Source organism: Petromyzon marinus, chromosome 78 (genome assembly GCF_048934315.1).
Source record: "Petromyzon marinus isolate PM22_M1 ecotype Great Lakes invasive population chromosome 78, UKy_Petmar_22M1.pri1.0, whole genome shotgun sequence".
Classification (NCBI taxonomy): Eukaryota; Metazoa; Chordata; class Hyperoartia; order Petromyzontiformes; family Petromyzontidae; genus Petromyzon; species Petromyzon marinus.
The window spans coordinates 586,410-606,850 of record NC_133744.1 but is presented as its reverse complement, the minus strand read 5'-3'; the positions used below and the strand labels follow the sequence as shown (position 1 = coordinate 606,850).

Below are 20,441 nucleotides of genomic sequence, written 5' to 3'. Positions count from 1 at the left end.
AAGAGGTAAACAATCACACATTATAGCACATATATACATTACACGTGAATTGAAAAATATGTCAAAAACATGTGTTCATTTAAAAACTGATAATTTCGTGGACCATGTGGGGAGATGGAGCGCAGTGGATCGGATCGTCTCCGCTGCTGTCGACGGGGCCAAGCAGCGAGTGTTGAACTCCATTGTTTCAGAATCCGTGATATCACCCGGTCACAGCGCCTAACTCCAGTCACAGCGCCGAACCCAAACTTCATCTCCCCAACAAGGCAGCCTTCCCTCTGCTGTGTATTTTAGCAATATATTTAAGAACGCTATTGAAGATAACAATTCGTCTTGAAAAGGCAGGTGACTTGTTCTACCAAAATGATTACAATTTATTTCATTAAGGAGTGAGTTCATTCATGAGTAGTATTCAATAAGCCCCGATGGCACTCACCTACACTCAGTTATGTTAAACAAAGTAAACATTAGTCGCTCAAAGCTCAGCTGATTCATGGTCATCGCAATTATTTCCAAATCCGTGTGGGGTCCCGCGAGAACAGGACACGGCCACAAACTCTCACATTGTAAACTCTCACACTGTAAACTCAAACATTATGAACTCTAACAATATAACCTTTTTAACTGTGTGCTATATACATTGTAACGCCATAACAATTACACTGTAAACAAGTGTAATAGTAAAATCTAATGTTGTGAACTCTATGAGCTATACATTATAACGCTATAAAATAACATTGTAAACTCGTGTTCTAGATTAGAACACACCGTACATTGAAGTGTGATATTCGAATTCCATTCGAATTATTAGAATTAGTTCCGCCCATGGCAGGGTCCGGATTGTCCGGTAGAAGTCATAGAGGTGAGACGGCCTCAGTGAGTACGAATGTAGTTGGGGCGTCGCCGTTGGTTCGTCCACCGGTCCAGCCTCAAAACTGATGTCCGTCCCCACCCAGACAGCTCATCCCCATGGATTGTACAGCCCAAGTCTGGTGTGTCCGACGTGATGGGGCGCTCGGCAATGGAAACCGTACGCCAAAGGAAATGTGTTGTACCGCCCACAGTTTACGAGCCCCAGAGGCTCGGCGTGCCTCAAGGATCCGCCACGTGAGAGGGAGCGGTGCCTGGAGCCCGCTCAAATTCTTCACAAGAAGCCAGGGACCTGCCTAACCCTTCAAGGCTGTGGTGCGAACCGTTGACGCCCGGAAAGGCACAAGATTCCATCATGGGCGAGGCACCGGTCGGCGAGAAGCCGGTCAAAATGTGCAAGGTTGCGATTGTAGGATCCACACCCAACACACGGACAATAGAAGGGTCCCCTTGGACAACGTGGAAGCGTATTAGGATTTGTGTGGTTGTTGTTTTGTTGGTTTGTTGTTGTTGTTGTCGGGTGAGTAGGGTCACACGGCTTACCCCTTACAGATGACCGTTAAGATTGTGATTGTAGCGGCGTGGGAAAAATGTTGCTGCAGCTGCTGCCCTGACGCACGTGGCTTCTAAAAATTGTTGTTAGCCGAGACGGCTCATTTTGTTTTAAGATGGTTGTTGTGAAGACAGTGCCTCATCGAAGTGACAAGCGGTGACAACAGGAGAGAGAGAGTTCAAGAGGAGAAGGCGGGAGCAAGGGTGGAGGGAGGTTGACGCCGAGAGAGAGTTGAAGGAACGAGGTTCAGGGCTGTGTTAGTGGGGATTCGGGTCACGGCTGGTTGCCGTTAAGGCGTCGTCGTTGCTATATCGTGACGCCGGGGTCCTAAGCGGCGTTAAAGGCTAAATAAAAGAACCCTCTACAGTCTGAGTCCGGAGTCATTACAATTGCAACTATTAATAATCTCACGGATTTGCGTTTATTTAAACAAATATACACGGATATTGTATAGTGCTATTCGATGTCATTCAGATCGAACATTCATCTAGCTGATGATTGCTTGTGTTGCAGTCGAAACGTCGTGAGAATTTTATTGTTTTATATTTTTATTATTTTATTGTTTTCCTTCTACGTGACTTTACCGAAAGAACCAAGAATATGAATCCCTGCAGTCACGAAAGCTTTAAATCAAAATTCATCCAGCTGTCAAAGTCCTGATTCTAAAATGACCATAGTGCGATTCCAATAGTTTAAATGGGATTCTAATCATTGCAAATCCAAAGTCGCATTAGCGACTCCCGATTCTCATTTATAAATATCAAACATTCGAGCAAAGTGTAATTCTAATAATTTTAATGCAATTCTAACTCTGTACCCCTCCTCCTCACCCCAGTTCGCATATCCGACCTCCGGTTCGCTTCCACGTACACTACACATGCATATGAGCAGAGCGCGATTTTAAAACGACCACAGTGAGATTCAAATACTTCTAATGATATTTTAATACCGTACCTCCATTTGTGTTGTAATACATTATTAAACAAGGTTATAGTCGTTAATGTGTTATCGTTTAGACTGTTACAGTTTACATGTTACAGAGTACAGTTTATCCACGGCATACTTTGGGATTAGCGACTGGTACGTTGAGAAACGATTAACAACGGGGACCATTCCCTCAAGGAACATATCTTGATGGGGTAGACAGCCAATATGCTGCCGGTTAAGGGCATATTTGTGTGACGGAGATCCTCCACCTGAAATTTTCACACGTTTTTGCTTTAAACATTGTAAAATAAATAACAGACAAAAAGTTGTTAAAAATATGTTTTTATTAAGCTGCAAAAATATTTACTTAAAACTCGTATCAAATGTGTGTTACGTCCTATTCTCAAACAGTTACAGTTGAATGTAAACCATGTCAATTTCAGGAACACCAAAGCGTCAGCGTTTCATCCTCTATTGATTTCCTGATTAGTTCACCACATTTGTTCACTGTGCGTCTGTGGTGAAGTCCAAGCTAAACATCCAACAAACGCGTCATCAAAGTACATCCTGACATCGGTTATCTACAGTCGCTTAATACCAACCAAAAAAAACTATGTAGAAGAAAAAAAATGTTTAAAATGTTGAGTAAAGATGTAACAGACTCATTCCAACTTTAGCTCAACAGGAACACTTAACCACTACAATATTGTCAACAATTGAACACTCACAACCAGTGCTTATCACACCACTTCAGCAAGTAATCCGAAAACATTAAACCACCACGTCACGAAACTCACTAAAACTGTAAGGGGCAACATTACAAGCAAAATTACTCAATCCGGCTTAATAGGTTAAACCACATGCAACATTATTTCTCAGTCACCCCTAGCTCTCGGTTTGACTCTCGAGCCACTCCATTACATCCAGCCATCTCTCGGGATCCAACTGCATGGGATCGAAGGTGGAATCTCCTTCAGGCCTCATTGCAGCACCTTGAATTTCACCTTTTGATTTCAGTATCCAATCATCGTGGACCTTCTGATGCCTGTTCAGATTTGATGACTGTGAAAATGCCTTCCCACACACAGAACACAGGAATGGCTTCTCACCTGTGTGTGTTTTCTGATGAGTTTGAAGAGTTGATGACTGTGAAAATGCCTTCCCACATACAGGGCACAGGAATGGCTTCTCGCCCGTGTGTGTTCTCTTATGGCGTTTAAGGTCTGCTGAAAGTGAAAATTCCTTTCCACATACAGAACACTGGAATGGCTTCTCGCCAGTGTGTATTCTCTGGTGTCTCTGAAGATGTGATGGCCGTGAAAATGCCTTCACACACACAGAGCAATTGAATGGCTCCTTGCTCCCGTGTGCTTGGGGCTTCGGAGAGCGTATCTGCTCCATGTGACTGCTTCTTCTGAGCGGAGTAACAGTAGCTTGTGTTATCGATAATTAAAAGTTCCCTATCGGCCGCGAGGATGTTAAGCGTTGCGTTTTTAGATTTTGTTAACTGCCAAAACAAGAATGTCACTCGCTTTTAATCGAGACGCGAAAATAGACACTTACTTGGAGATTCACGGTGAATCGATGTCTGTAACCCGTCTGAAGATGTCCCCACGAACTCGCATATTCACTCACCATACGAAGCAAAGTCGCCTAACTGTCGTCACAGCAATTGTGTTCACCAGGCTGCGTTGTCTCGCGGTAGAAGGGCGATCAGCAGAGCGACGAGTCGAGCGTCCAGCCTCATCAAGTTCCCTCTCGAAATGGCCTTGAGCTCTGCTTCTGAGCCGCCTTATAACTCCCCCCCTAGGACCCAATCCTTTGTCTTTCATGATATTTGCATTTGATTGTTAATTTTGGAAGATACAATCCGTATGTTTATTAACATACCGAATGATAATGTGCCCATTGTGCTAATTGCCTGAATATGTAAGTGCATCTCATTGTGTAATTGCGCGCTTATTTTGAATAAATGGGATTAGCGCTGTAAAAACACGTTCCCCATGCCCTCCATTGTCCTCGAATTAAAGTGAATGCAGTCCCGTGGCGTTGCCCACAACCGCCGAGCTTCAGGGCTTGAGCACGTTCAGACGCGTAGTGACCACACTTGCAACACAATCACTCTAACATCAGTAACCAAAACCCGATCTGGTACATGGCCTCCGCTTGGTCTGGATGGTATCCGTCATCACTCCGGAGACAAACAGCGAGGCACGGTTCGGCCAGCCACCACCTCATTTGCCGCAGCGACTTTAATAGCTGTTCTCAAACAACACTGTCACCATTAGTTGTTTACGGACTCGGGTGTTAAGGGGACAATCAGTAGTTTTAGTCAAGGCGTATGGAATAATAGACACCTCTGTTATCCCATAAACACAATACACAGCAGCGGGAAGGCTGCCATGTTGGGGAGATGTAGTTTGTGTAAGGCGCTGTGACTGGAGTTAGGCGATGTGACTGGGTGATCACACGGATTCCGAAACATAGCAGAGACGATACGATCCACTGCGCTCCATTTCCCAACATGGACAACGACATTCTCAGTAAATCATGTGTATTGTACAGTAAGGGAAAATGTATTTGATCCCTGCTGATTTTGTACGTTTTCCCAATGACAAAGAAATGATCAGTCTATAATTGTAATGGTAGGTTTATTTGAACAGTGAGAGACAGAATAAAGATTTCTGGCTCCCAGGTGTCTTTTATACAAGTAAGTTGCTGAGATTAGGAGCACACTCTTAAAGTTAGTGCTCCTAATCTCAGCTTGTTACCTGTATAAAAGACACTTGTCTACAGAAGCAATCAATCAGATTCCAAAGTCTCCACCATGGCCAAGACCAAGGAGCTCTCCAAGGATGTCAGGGACAAGATTGTAGACCTACACAAGTCTGGAATGGGCTACAAGATCATTTCCAAGCACCTTGGTGAGAAGGTGACAACAGTTGGTACGATTATTCGCAAATGGAAGAAACACAAAAGAACTGTCAATCTCCATCGGCCTGGGGCTCCATGCAAGATCTCACCTCGTGGAGTTGCAATGATCATGACAACGGTGAGGAATCAGCCCAGAACTACACGGGAGGATCTTGTCAATAATCTCAATGCAGTTGGGACCATAGTCACCAATAAAACAATTGGTAATACACTACGCCGTGAAGGACTGAAATCCTGCAGCGCCCACAAGGTCCCCCTGCTCAAGAAAGCACATATACATGCCCGTCTGAAGTTTGCCAATGAACATCTGAATGATTCAGAGGACAACTGGGTGAAAGTGTTGTGGTCAGATGAGACTAAAATGGAGCTCGTTGGATTCAACTCAACTCGCCGTGTTTGGAAGAGGAGGAATGCTGCCTATGACCCCAAGAACACCATCCCCACCGTCCAACATGAAGGTGGAAACATTATGCTTTGGGGGTGTTTTTCTGCTAAGGGGACAGGACAACTTCACCGCATCAAAGGGACGATGGACGGGGCCATGTAGCGTCAAATCCGGGGTGAGAACCTCCTTCCCTCAGCCAGGGCATTGAAAATGGGTCGTGGATGGGTATTCCAGCATGACAATGACCCAAAACACACGGCCAAGGCAACAAAGGAGTGGCTCAAGAAGAAGCACGTTAAGGTCCTGGAGTGGCCTAGACAGTCTCCAGACCTTAATCCCATAGAAAATCTGTGGAGGGAGCTTAAGGTTCGAGTTGCCAAACATCAGCCTCGAAACCTTAATGACTTGGAGAAGATCTACAAAGAGGAGTGGGACAAAATCCCTCCTGAGATGTGTGCAAACCTGGTGGCCAACTACAAGAAACGTCTGAACTCTGTGATTGCCAACAAGGGTTTTGCCACCAAGTATTAAGTCATGTTTTGCAGAGGGGTCAAATTCTTAATTCCTTCATTAAAATGCAAATGAATTTATAACATTTTTGACATGTGTTTATCTGGAGTTTTTTTTATGTTATTCTGTCTATCACTGTTCAAATAAACCTAACATTAAAATAATAGACTGAACATTTCTTTGTCAGTGGGCAAACGTACAAAATCAGCAGTGGATCAAATACTTTTTTTCCCTCACTCTACCTTCCAAAATTAACAATCGAATGCAAAAATCCTGAAAGACAAAGGATTGGATCCTAGGAGGGGAGTTATAAGGCGGCTCAGAAGCAGAGCTCAAGGCCATTTCGAGAGGGAACTTGATGAGGCTGGACGCTCGACTCGTCGCTCTGCTGATCGCCCTTCTACCGCGAGACAACGCAGCCTCTCGAGCACAATTGCGTGGCGACAGTTAGGCGACTTTGCTTCGGGAGAGTTCGTGGGGACATCTTCAAACGGGTTACAGACATCGATTCACCGTGAATCTCCAAGTAAGTGTCTATTTTCGCGTCTCGGTTAAACGCGAGTGACATTCTTGTTTTGGCAGTTAAAGAAATCCCAAAACGCAACGCTTAACATCCTCGCGGCCGATAGGGTACTTTTAATTATCGATAACACAAGCTACTGGTACTCCGCTCAGAAGACGCAGTCACATGGAGCAGATACGCTCTCCGAAGCCCCTAGCACACGGGAGCAAGGAGCCATTCAATTGCACTGTGTGTGTGAAGGCATTTTCAAGGCAATCAGATCTTCAGAGACACCAAAGAACACACACAGGCGAGAAGCCGTTCATGTGCTCTGTGTGTGGGAAGGCATTTGCACGGTCATCAACTCTTCAAACTCACCAAAGAACACACACAGGCGAGAAGCCATTCCCGTGTTCTGTTTGTGGGAAGGCATTTGCAAGGTCATCAACTCTTCAAGCTCATCAGAAAACGCACACGGGTGAGAAGCCATTCCTGTGCACACGATCCACGTCACAACATTAGTATTTGATCAAACACGCGGAATACGAAATAAAAAAGACAACGTCCCGTGTAATGGAATTCCAATGGCATGCCGGGAATGAATAGTAACGTGATTCAAGTGCATGAGCGGATCTCAGGCTTGCCTTCTCGGGTTGATAAACTCTCGACGGTGTGAACAAATTTAATACAACGCGTTTCGGGAGCAACTCCTCTCGCGCAGATCTGACCAGTTTCACCAAAAAGTGATTCCCGTTCGCCCAAGTGTCCAGCACAGCGCGTACCCGTCGCAGCTGGCCCTGTCAAAGAACCCGAGGGCTCGTACATTATCGGCCTCGGACTAAGCTCCCTGGCGCCCGAGGACTTCGGGCTTTGCTTCGGAATCCACCCGAGCAGCAATCCTCCCGGGCCTCCGCCGCCCTGGGACGTCACCCCTGGACCAACAAGATACGCGATAGACTTGTGACAAATAGATGCGTAGACAGACCTCTAGGGCGTGCTGTCATGCTCATCCATTGGCGCCTGCCTCTTCTCCCACGTGGCCGTGCGAGCTTCATCGTCGATGCCATCGGCACCTCGGCGACGTTCCCCGCCGAGGTGCCGAGTCGTAGTCCGCGCCCTGGGTGGACGCCCCAGCACCGACTGCGTCTCCTCGAACACGCGGCGCAGTACACGTGCAGGTGGATCTGTCGCTCGATCGCACAGAGGGGCTTGAGGTAGGACGTGCGTGTCGCTCGGTAGGTACCCGTCCGACCGGCGCTTGTGACTCAGGAAGCCGAAGCACGCCCCGACGGGGACACCAGAAACGGCGCACCAATTTTTTTGCTGTCGCGATGTGCGAGCGGTCTCGGGGCGTTATTCTTGACATGGCACGACCGCGATCTGCGAGCGGTCTTTCTCGCCGCCAGTAACCAGTAGCGCAGCGTCCGTGCCAACTTCCGTCGCCCTCCCCGTTCTAGCTGTTGCTCGGCATGCGCCTCATTGTAGCAGATATACAATACACATGATTTCAAAAACGTATTTAAAAATGTTTTCATTTTTTTTACTTTTACTGAGAATGCCGTTGTCCATGTTGGGAAATGGAGCGCAGTGGATCGTATCGTCTCTGCTATGTTTCGGAATCGTGTGATCACCCAGTCACATCGCCTAACTCCAGTCACAGCGCCTTACCCAAACTACATCTCCCCAACAAGGCAGCCTTCCCGCTGCTGTGTATTGTGTTTATGGGATAACAGAGGTGTCCATTATCCCATACGCCTTGACCAAAACGACGGATTGTCCCCTTAACACCCTAGCCCGTAAACCGCTATTTGTGACAGTGTTGTTTGAGAGCAGCTATTAAAGTAGATGCGCCAAATGAGGTGGTGGCTGGCCGAACCACGCCTCTCTGTTTGTCTCCGGAGTGATGATGGATACAAACCAGATTAAGCGGAGACCATGTACAAGATTGGATTTTGGTTACTGATGTTGGAGTGATTGTGTTGCGGCTGTTGTGGGAAACGCCACGTGACTGCATTCACTTAAAATCGAGGACAATGGAGGGCATGGGGAACGTATTTTTCCAGTGCTAATCCCATTTATTCAAGATAAGCGCGCAATTACACACTGACATACATCTACATATTCAGGCATGAAGCACAATGTGCACATTACCCTTCGGTATGTTAATATACATACGGATTGTACCTTCCAAAATTAACAATAGAATGTAAATATCCTGAAAGACAAAGGATTGGGTCCTAGGGGGGGAGTTATAAGGCGGCTCAGAAGCAGAGCTCAAGGCCATTTCGAGAGGAAACTTGATGAGGCTGGACGCTCGAATCGTCGCTCTGCTGATCGCCCTTCTATCGCGAGACAACGCAGCCTGGTGAACACAATTGCTGTGTCGACAGTTAGGCGACTTTGCTTCGGGAGAGTTCGTGGCGACATCTTTACAAACATCGATACACCGTGAATCTCCAAGTAAGTGTCTATTTGTGTGTCTCGGTTAGACGCGAGTTACGTTTTTGTTTTGGCAGTTAACAAAATACAAGACGCAACTCTTAACATCCTCGCGGCCGATAGTGTACTTTAAACCGCTACTGTTACTCTCAAAAGAAACAGTCAAATGGAGCAGAGACGCTCTCTTCAGCCCCACGCACACGCGGGCAAGGAGCCATTCAAATGCCCTGTGTGTGAGAAGGCATTTTCACGGCCATCAAGTCTTAAGAGACACCAGAGAATACACACGGGTTAGAAGCCATTCCTGTGTTCTGTGTGTGGGAAGGCATTTTCAAGGTCATCACATCTTAAGAGTCACAAGAACACACACGGGCGAGAAGCCATTCCTGTACATACCAGCATAGATATGTATTTTTACACACCGTGTACCTCGTAGTTTTCATTCTATCTATGCTGGTATGTGCAATCCAAAGGTTGAACACGAAATGTAACACTTCTGAAATTCGTGGTCCGCCAGGAAGTGTCTAACTGTGTTGTTGGCCTGACTGGATGTGCTTCACATAATGTTTCTTCAGGTTTGTTGAATTCTCGTCTCTCATCTTTTTGTTGTATTCACCTCCGTGATTTGTTCTTGACACCTGATGAAGATCGCTTGCGTTGTGATCGAAACGTCGTGATTGTTTTTTTTGTTTTAATATAATTTTATTGTATTTCTCATACGTGACTTTACCGAAAAAAAACAATGAGTATTTTTTTGTAGTCACGCAAGCTTTAATACTTTATTAACTGATTGTCCGTTATTTATTTTACAATTTTTTAAGCAAGAACGTGTGAAGCGAGTTTAAGGTGGAGCATCTCCGTCACACAAAGTCTGACCTTAACCGGCAACGTGTTGGCTGTCTCCCCCATCAACACGTGTTCCTAGAGGGGAAATGTTCCCGTTATTAATAGTTTAGCATCCTTCCGGTCTCTAATTCCGAAGTGATTGTGCTGCAAGTGTGGTCACTACGCGTCTGAACGTGCTCAAGCCCCGAAGCTCGGCGGTTGTGGGCAACGCCACGGGACTGCATTCACTTTAATTCGAGGACAATGGAGGGCATGGGGAACGTGTTTTTACAGCGCTAATCCAATTTATTCAAAATAAGCGCGCAATTACACAATGAGATGCACTTACATATTCAGGCATGAAACACAATGGGCACATTACCATTCGGTATGTTAATAGACATACGGATTGTACCTTCCAAAATTAACAATCGAATGCAAATATCCTGAAATACAAAGGATTGGATCCTAGGAGGGGAGTTATAAGGCGGCTCAGAAGCAGAGCTCAAGGCCATTTCGAGAGGGAACTTGATGAGGCTGGACGCTCGACTCGTCGCTCTGCTGATCGCCCTTCTACCGCGAGACAACGCAGCCTGGTGAACACAATTGCTGTGTCGGCAGTTAGGCGACTTTGCTTCGTATGGTGAGTGAATATGCGAGTTCGTGGGGACATCTTCAGACGGGTTACAGACATCGATTCACCGTGAATCTCCAAGTAAGTGTCTATTTTCGCGTCTCGATTAAACGCGAGTGACGTTCTTGTTTTGGCAGTTTACAAAATCTAAAAACGCAACGCTTAACATCCTCGCGGACGATAGGGTACATTTAATTATCGATAACACCCGCTACTGTTACTCCGCTCAGAAGAAGCAGTCACATGGAGCAGATACGCTCTCTGAAGCCCCGAGCACACGGGAGCAAGGAGCCATTCAATTGCACTGTGTGTGTGAAGGCATTTTCACGGCAATCAGATCTTCAGAGACACCAGAGAACACACACGGGCGAGAAGCCGTTCCTGTGTTCTGTGTGTGGGAAGGCATTTGCACGGTCATCAACTCTTCAAACTCACCAGAGAACACACACAGGCGAGAAGCCATTCCCGTGTTCTGTTTGCGGGAAGGCATTTGCAAGGTCATCAACTCTTCAAGCTCATCAGAAAACGCACATGGGTGAGAAGCCATTCCTGTGTTCTGTGTGTGGGAAGGCATTTTCACTCTCGTCAACTCTTCAGATTCACCAGAGAACACACACGGGCGAGAAGCCATTCCTGTGTTCTGTGTGTGGAAAGGCATTTGCACAGTCATCAATACGGAACAGACATCAGAAGGTCCATGATGATAAGAGGCTGAAATCAAAAGGTGAAATTCAAGGTGCTGCAATGAGGCCTGAAGGAGATTCCACCTTCGATCCCATGCAGTTGGATCCCGAGAGATGGCTGGATGTAATGGAGTGGCTCGAGAGTCAAACCGAGAGCTAGGGGTGACTGAGAAATAATGTTGCATGTGGTTTACCTATTAAGCCGGATTTAATAATTTCGTGTGTAAATATGATCATTCACTTTACAGGTTTTTTTGTGAGAGTTTCGTGACGTGTATAGTGGTGGTTTGTCATGTCATCGGATTAATTGCTGAAGTGGTGTGATGACCACTGGCAGTGAGAGGGTTCAATTGCTGACAATATTGTCGTGGTTAAGTGTTCCTGTTGAGCTAAATTTGGAATGAGTCTGTTGTTACATCTTTACTCAACATTTTAAACGTGTTCTTTTTCCCTTTAGCGTAGTTTTATTTGTTGATAATAAAAGACTTTAGATAACCTATTTCAGGATGCACATTGACGACGCGTTATTTGGGTGTATATGTTACACTTCAACACAGATGCACAGTGAACAAATGGGGTTAACTAATTAGGACATCAATGGGGAGTGACATGGTTGCATTGTTGTGTAATTGTTTGAACATAAGACGTAATAAACATTTGATAAGAGTTTTAACTTAACTATGATTACAGATGAATAAAAAACACATTACTTTCAACAATTGATCTTCCGTCATTTGTTTTTATCAAAAACGTGTGGAACCGAGTTTCAGGTGGAGTATCTCCGTCACACGAGTCTGCCCATTTCACACTCGTCAACTCTTCAAACACTTTAGAAAACACACAAGGGCGAGAAGTCATTCCTGTGCATTGTGTGCTGTGTGGTGAAATTCATTTTCACTTTCAGAAAATTCCCTGTGCACTGTGTGGAAAGTAATTTGCACAGTCATCAAAACTGAACAGGCATCGGAAGGTCCACATTTACAGGATATGCAGGATTAGAATCGCATTACTGTAGTCGTATGAGAATCAAACTGTCCACTGATGGATGAATGTCATATAAATTTAATAGAATGTATATTTGTTCAGTAAAAAGCGTATAAAGAGGTAAACAATCACACATTATAGCACATATGTACATTACACGTGAATTGAAAAATATGTCAAAAACATGTGTTCATTTAAAAACTGATAATTTCGTGGACCATGTGGGGAGATGGAGCGCAGTGGATCGGATCGTCTCCGCTGCTGTCGACGGGGCCAAGCAGCGAGTGTTGAACTCCATTGTTTCAGAATCCGTGATATCACCCGGTCACAGCGCCTAACTCCAGTCACAGCGCCGAACCCAAACTACATCTCCCCAACAAGGCAGCCTTCCCTCTGCTGTGTATTTTAGCAATATATTTAAGAACGCTATTGAAGATAACAATTCGTCTTGAAAAAGGCAGGTGACTTGTTCTACCAACATGATTACAATTTCTTTCATTAAGGAGTGAGTTCATTCATGAGTAGTATTCAATAAGCCCCGATGGCACTCACCTACACACAGTTATGTTGAAACAAAGTAAACATTAGTCGCTCAAGGCTCAGCTCATTCATGGTCATCGCAATTATTTCCAAATCCGTGTGGGGTCCCGCGAGAACAGGACACGGCCACAAACTCTCACATTGTAAACTCTCACACTGTAAACTCAAACATTATTAACTCTAACAATATAACCTTTAAACTGTGTGCTATATACATTGTAACGCCATAACAATTACACTATATTCTTAGTTTTTTCGGTAAAGTCACGTTGAAGAGAAACAACAAAATATATATAAAACAATAAAAATATATATATATATATATTTTATAAATATTTTGTTGTTTCTCTTCAACGTGACTTTACCGAAAAAACTAAGAATATGAATTACTGCAGTCACGAAAGCTTTAAATCAAAACAATTACACTGTAAACAAGTGTAATAGTAAAATCTATTGTTGTGAACTCTATGAGCTATACATTATAACGCTATAAAATAACATTGTAAACTCGTGTTCTAGATTAGAACACACCGTACATTGAAGTGTGATATTCGAATTCCATTCGAATTATTAGAATTAGTTCCGCCCATGGCAGGGTCCGGATTGTCCGGTAGAAGTCATAGAGGTGAGACGGCCTCAGTGAGTACGAATGTAGTTGGGGCGTCGGCGTTGGTTCGTCCACCGGTCCAGCCTCAAAACTGATGTCCGTCCCCACCCAGACAGCTCATCCCCATGGATTGTACAGCCCAAGTCTGGTGTGTCCGACGTGATGGGGCGCTCGGCAATGGTAAACCGTACGCCAAAGGAAATGTGTTGAGTCGCCCACAGTTTACGAGCCCCAGAGGCTCGGCGTGCCTCAAGGATCCGCCACGTGAGAGGGAGCGGTGCCTGGAGCCCGCTCATATTCTTCACAAGAAGCCAGGGACCTGCCTAACCCTTCAAGGCTGTGGTGCGAACCCTTGACGCCCGGAAAGGCACAAGATTCCATCATGGGCGAGAGACCGGCGGCGAGAAGCCGGTCAAAATGTGCAAGGTTGCGCTGGTAGGATCCACACCCAGCACACGGACAATAGAAGGGTCCCCTTGGACAACGTGGAAGCGTATTAGGATTTGTGTGTGGTTGTTGTTTTGTTGGTTTATTGTTGTTGTTGTTGTCGGGTGAGTAGGGTCACACGGCTTAGCCCTTACAGATGACCGTTAAGATTGTGATTGTAGCGGCGTGGGATAAAATGTTGCTGCAGCTGCTGCCCTGACGCACGTGGCTTCTAAAAATTGTTGTCAGCCGAGACGGCTCATTTTGTTTTAAGATGGTTGTTGTGAAGACAGTGCCTCAACGAAGGGACAAGCGGTGACAACAGGAGAGAGAGAGATCAAGAAGAGAAGGCTGGACCAAGGGTGGAGGGGAGGTTGACGCCGAGAGAGAGTTGAAGGAACGAGGTTCAGGGCTGTGTTAGTGGGGATTCGGGTCACGGCTGGTTGCCGTTAAGGCGTCGACGTTGCTGTATCGTGACGCCGGGGTCCTAAGCCGCGTTAAAGGCTAAATAAAAGAACCCTCTACAGTCCGGAGTCATTACAATTGCAACTATTGATAATCTCACGGATTTGCGTTTATTTAAACAAATATACACGGATATTGTATAGTGCTATTCGATGTCATTCAGATCGAACATTCATCTAGCTGATGATGATTGCTTGTGTTGCAGTCGAAACGTCGTGAGAATTTTATTGTTTTATATTTTTATTATTTTATTCTTTCCCTTCTACGTGGTGACTTTACCGAAATAACCAAGAATATGAATCCCTGCAGTCACGAAAGCTTTAGATCAAAATTCATCCAGCTGTCAAAGTCCTGATTCTAATATGACCATAGTGCGATTCTAATAGTTTCAATGGGATTCTAATCATTGCAAATCCAAAGTCGCATTAGTGACTCCCGATTCGCATTTACAAATATCAAACATTCGAGCAAAGTGTTATTCTAATAATTAATGCATTTCTAACTCTCACCCCAGTTCGCGATTTTAAAACGACCACAGTGAGATTCAAATACTTCTAATGACATTTTAATACCGTACCTCCATTTGTGTTGAATACATTATTAAACAAGGTTATAGTCGATAATGTGTTATCGTTTAGACTGTTACAGTTTACATGTTACAGAGTACAGTTTATCCACGGCATACTTTGGGATTAGCGACTGGTACGTTGAGAAACGATTAACAACGGGGACCATTCCCTCAAGGAACATATCTTAATGGGGTAGACAGCCAATATGCAGCCGGTTAAGGGAAGATTTCTGTGACGGAGATCCTCCACCTGAAATTTTCACACGTTTTTGCTTTAAACATTGTAAAATAAATAACGGACACAAAATTGTTAAAAATATGTTTTTATTAATCTGCAAAAATATTCACTTAAAACTCGTATCAAATGTGTGTTACGTCCTATTTTCAAACAGTTACAGTTGAATGTAAACCATGTCAATTCCAGGAACACCAAAGCGTCAGCGTTTCATCCTCTATTGATTTCCTGATTAGTTCACCACATTTGTTCACTGTGCGTCTGTGGTGAAGTCCAAGCTAAAAATCCAACAAACGCGTCATCAAAGTACATCCTGACATCGGGTATCTACAGTCGCTTATTACCAACCAAAAAAAACTATGTAAAAGAAAAAAATGTTTAAAATGTTGAGTAAAGATGTAATTAGACTCAATTCAACTTTAGCTCAACAGGAACACTTAACTACGACAATAGTCAGGAATTCAACACTCTCACAACCAGTGCTTATCACACCACTTCAACAAACCACCACCTGAAAGTAACGAAACTCTCAAACACATTGTAAACTAGTGTCAAAGTCACAGAATCAATTGTAACGTATTACTTGGTCTAAAATAAACACACAAACGTACTCAATCCGAATTAATAGGTATAACAACATGCAACTTTATTTTTCAGTCATCTCTAGCTCTCGGTTTGACTCTCGAGCCACTCCATCACATCCAGCCATCTCTCGGGATCCAACTGCATGGGATCGAAGGTGGAATCTCCTTCAGGCCTCATTGCAGCACCTTGAATTTCACCTTTTGATTTCAGTTTCCTATCATCGTGGACCTTCTGATGCCTGTTCAGTTTTGATGACTGTCCAAATGCCTTCCCACACACAGAGCACAGGAATGGCTTCTCGCCCGTGTGTGTATTCTTGTGACTCTTAAGATGTGATGACCTTGAAAATGCCTTCCCACACACAGAACACAGGAATGGCTTCTCACCCGTGTGTGTTTTCTGATGAATTTGAAGAGTTGATGACCTTGCAAATGCCTTCCCACACACAGAACAAAGGAACAGCTTCTCGCCCGTGTGTATTCTCTGGTGTCTCTTAAGACTTGATGGCCGTGAAAATGCCTTCTCACACACAGGGCAATTGAATGGCTCCTTGCCCACAACAGCCGCAACACAATCACTCTAACATCAATAACCAAAATCCAATGTTGTACATGGTCTCCGCTTAATTTGGTTTGTATCCATCATCACTCCGGAGACAAACAGAGAGGCGTGGTTCGGCCAGCCACCACCTCATTTGGCGAATCTGCTTTAATAGCTGCTCTCAAACAACACTGTCACAAATAGTGGTTTACGGGCTAGGGTGTTAAGCGGACAATCCCTCGTTTTGATCAAGGCATAGGGGATAATAGACACCTCTGTTATCCCATAAACAGAATACACAGCAGCGGGAAGGCTGCCTTGGTGAGGAGATGTAGTTTGGGTAAGGCGCTGTGACTGGAGTTAGGCGATGTGACTGGGTGATCACACGGATTCCGAATCATAGCAGAGACGATACGATCCACTGCGCTCCATTTCCCAACATGGACAACGACATTCTCAGTAAATCATGTGTAGTGTACAGTAAGGGAAAATGTATTTGATCCCTGCTGATTTTGTACGTTTGCCCAATGACAAAGAAATGATCAGTCTATAATTGTAATGGTAGGTTTATTTGAATAGTGAGAGACAGAATAAAGATTTCTGGCTCCCAGGTGTCTTTTATACAAGTAAGGAGCTGAGATTAGGAGCACACTCTTAAAGTTAGTGCTCCTAATCTTAGCTTGTTACCTGTATAAAAGACACCTGTCCACAGAAGCAAGCAATTAATCAGATTCTAAAGTCTCCACGATGGCCAAGACCAAAGAGCTCTCCAAGGATGTCAGGGACAAGATTGTAGACCTACACAAGTCTGGAATGGGCTACAAGACCATTGCCAAGCACCTTGGTGAGAAGGTGACAACAGTTGGTGCGATTATTCGCAAATGGAAAAAACACAAAAGAACAGTCAATCTCCCTCGGCCTGGGGCTCCATGCAAGATCTCACCTCGTAGAGTTCGCTATTAACGTTGTCAAATAAATAACGGACAAGCAGTTGTGGAAAATAATGTTTTATTTATCTGCAAGAATATTCGCACTACTACAGCTCGTATCGAAAGTTGATTAAGTCTTATGTTCAAACAGTTACAGTACAATCTTGATTTGAAGCTTTCGTGACTGCAGGAATCCGCTCTTTGGTTCTTTCGTTAAAGTCACGTAGGTAGAAAAATAATAGATCACATTATGGATATATTATTATCTATTATTTTGTCTACCTACGTGACGTTACCTAAAGAACCAAAGAGTATAGCTACAGTATAATGAAAACCATGTCACTTCCAGGAATACCAAACCAAATTATCCTTCCCCATTGATGTCCTTATTAGTTCACCATATTTGCTCACTGTGCGTCTATTTTGAAGTCCAAACGATACGTGAGACGAATGCTTCATCAAGGTACATCCTGAAATCGGTTATTTCAATTCGCTTATTGACAAAGAAAAAACCTATACTATTGAAAAACACGTTTAAAATGTTGAGTAAAGATGTAACAGACTCATTCCAACTTTAGCTCAACAGGAACACTTAACCACTACAATATTGTCAGCAATTGAACACTCACAACCAGTGCTTATCACACCACTTCAGCAAGTAATCCGAAAACATTAAACCACCACGTCACGAAACTCACAAAAACTGTTAGGGGCAACATTACAAGCAAAATTACTCAATCCGGCTTAATAGGTTAAACCACATGCAACATTATTTCTCAGTCACCGCTAGCTCTCGGTTTGACTCTCGAGCCACTCCATTACATCCAGCCATCTCTCGGGATCCAACTGCATGGGATCGAAGGTGGAATCTCCTTCTGGACTCATTGCAGCACCTTGAATTTCACCTTTTGATTTCAGTTTCCAATCATCGTGGACCTTCTGATGCCTGTTCAGATTTGACTGTGTAAATGCCTTCCCACACACAGAACACAGGAATGGCTTATCGCCCGTGTGTGTTCTCTCATGGCGTTTTAGGTCTGAAGAAAGTAAAAATGTCTTCCCACACACAGAACACAGGAATGGCTTCTCACCTGTGTGTGTTTTCTGATGAGTTTGAAGATTTGATGACTGTGAAAATGCATTCCCACACACAGGGCACAGGAATGGCTTCTCGCCCGTGTGTGTTCTCTTATGGCGTTTAAGGTCTGCTGAAAGTGAAAATTCCTTTCCACATACAGAACACTGGAATTGCTTCTCACCAGTGTGTATTATCTGTTGTCTCTGAAGATGTGATGGCCGTGAAAATGCCTTCACACACACAGTGCAATTGAATGGCTCCTTGCTCCCGTGTGCTCGGGGCTTCGGAGAGCGAATCTGCTCCATGTGACTGCTTCTTCTGAGCGGAGTAACAGTAGCGGGTGTTATCGATAATTAAAAGTATCCTATCGTCCGCGAGGATGTTAAGCGTTGCGTTTTGGGATTTCTTTAACTGCCAAAACAAGAATGTCACTCGCGTTTAACCGAGACGCGAAAATAGACACTTACTTGGAGATTCACGGTGAATCGATGTCTGTAACCCGTCTGAAGATGTCCCCACGAACTCGCATATTCACTCACCATACGAAGCAAAGTCGCCTAACTGCCGACACAGCAATTGTGTTCACCAGGCTGCGTTGTCTCGCGGTAGAAGGGCGATCAGCAGAGCGACGAGTCGAGCGTCCAGCCTCATCAAGTTCCCTCTCGAAATGGCCTTGAGCTCTGTTCTGAGCCGCCTTATAACTCCCCTCCTAGGATCTAATCCTTTGTCTTTCAGGAAATTTGCATTCGATTGTTAATTTCGCAAGGTACAATCCGTCTGTCTATTAACATACCGAATGGTAATGTGCCCATTGTGTTTCATGCCTGAATATGTAAGTGCATCTCAGTGTGTAATATCGCGCTTATTTTGAATAAATGGGATTAGCGCTGTAAAAACACGTTCCCCATGCCCTCCATTGTCCTCGAATTAAAGTGAATGCAGTCCCGTGGCGTTGCCCACAACCGCCGAGCTTCGGGGCTTGAGCACGTTCAGACGCGTAGTGACCACACTTGCAACACAATCTCTCTAACATCAGTAACCAAAACCCGATCTGGTACATGGCCTCCGCTTGGTCTGGTTTGTATCCGTCATCACTCCGGAGACAAACAGCGAGGCACGGTTGGGCCAGCCACTACCTCATTTGCCGCAGCGACTTTAATAGCTGCTCTCAAACAACACTGTCACCAATAGTGGTTTACGGACTAGGGTGTTAAGCGGGCAATCAGTCGTTTTGGTCAAGGCGTATGGGATAATAGACACCTCTGTTATCCCATAAACACAATACACAGCAGCGGGAAGGCTGCCTTGTTGGGGAGATGTAGTTTGTGTAAGGCGCTGTGACTGGAGTTAGGCGATGTGACTGGGTGATCACACGGATTCCGAAACATAGCGGAGACGATACGATCCACTGTGCTCCATTTCCCAACATGGACAACGACATTCTCAGTAAATCATGTGTATTGTACAGTAAGGGAAAATGTATTTGATCCCTGCTGATTTTGTACGTTTGCCCAATGACAAAGAAATGATCAGTCTATAATTGTAATGGTAGGTTTATTTGAACAGTGAGAGACAGAATAAAGATTTCTGGCTCCCAGGTGTCTTTTATACAAGTAAGTTGCTGAGATTAGGAGCACACTCTTAAAGTTAGTGCTCCTAATCTCAGCTTGTTACCTGTATAAAAGACACTTGTCTACAGAAGCAATCAATCAGATTCCAAAGTCTCCACCATGGCCAAGACCAAGGAGCTCTCCAAGGATGTCAGGGACAAGATTGTAGACCTACACAAGTCTGGAATGGGCTACAAGATCATTGCCAAGCACCTTGGTGAGAAGGTGACAACAGTTGGTACGATTATTCGCAAATGGAAGAAACACAAAAGAACTGTCAATCTCCCTCGGCCTGGGGCTCCATGCAAGATCTCACCTCGTGGAGTTGCAATGATTATGACAACGGTGAGGAATCAGCCCAGAACTACACGGGAGGATCTTGTCAATAATCTCAATGCAGTTGGGACCATAGTCACCAATAAAACAATTGGTAATACACTACGCCGTGAAGGACTGAAATCCTGCAGCGCCCACAAGGTCCCCCTGCTCAAGAAAGCACATATACATGCCCGTCTGAAGTTTGCCAATGAACATCTGAATGATTCAGAGGACAACTGGGTGAAAGTGTTGTGATCAGATGAGACTAAAATGGAGCTCGTTGGATTCAACTCA

The 20,441-nt window shown here is 44.6% G+C and overlaps 1 protein-coding gene across 1 annotated transcript in view; it reads left to right on the top strand.

Annotated features, from left to right (window-relative positions):
• LOC142907387 (uncharacterized) overlaps positions 1–20,441 on the top strand; it is a 141,429-nt gene that overhangs the window by 92,596 nt on the left and 28,392 nt on the right. Inside the window, exons 8-11 of the mRNA XM_076056868.1 lie at positions 6,954–7,134; positions 7,445–7,641; positions 10,810–11,405; positions 18,345–18,402. Coding sequence (XP_075912983.1) covers positions 6,954–7,134; positions 7,445–7,641; positions 10,810–11,405; positions 18,345–18,402 — 1,032 coding nt within the window. The remainder of the gene's footprint in view (positions 1–6,953; positions 7,135–7,444; positions 7,642–10,809; positions 11,406–18,344; positions 18,403–20,441) is intronic.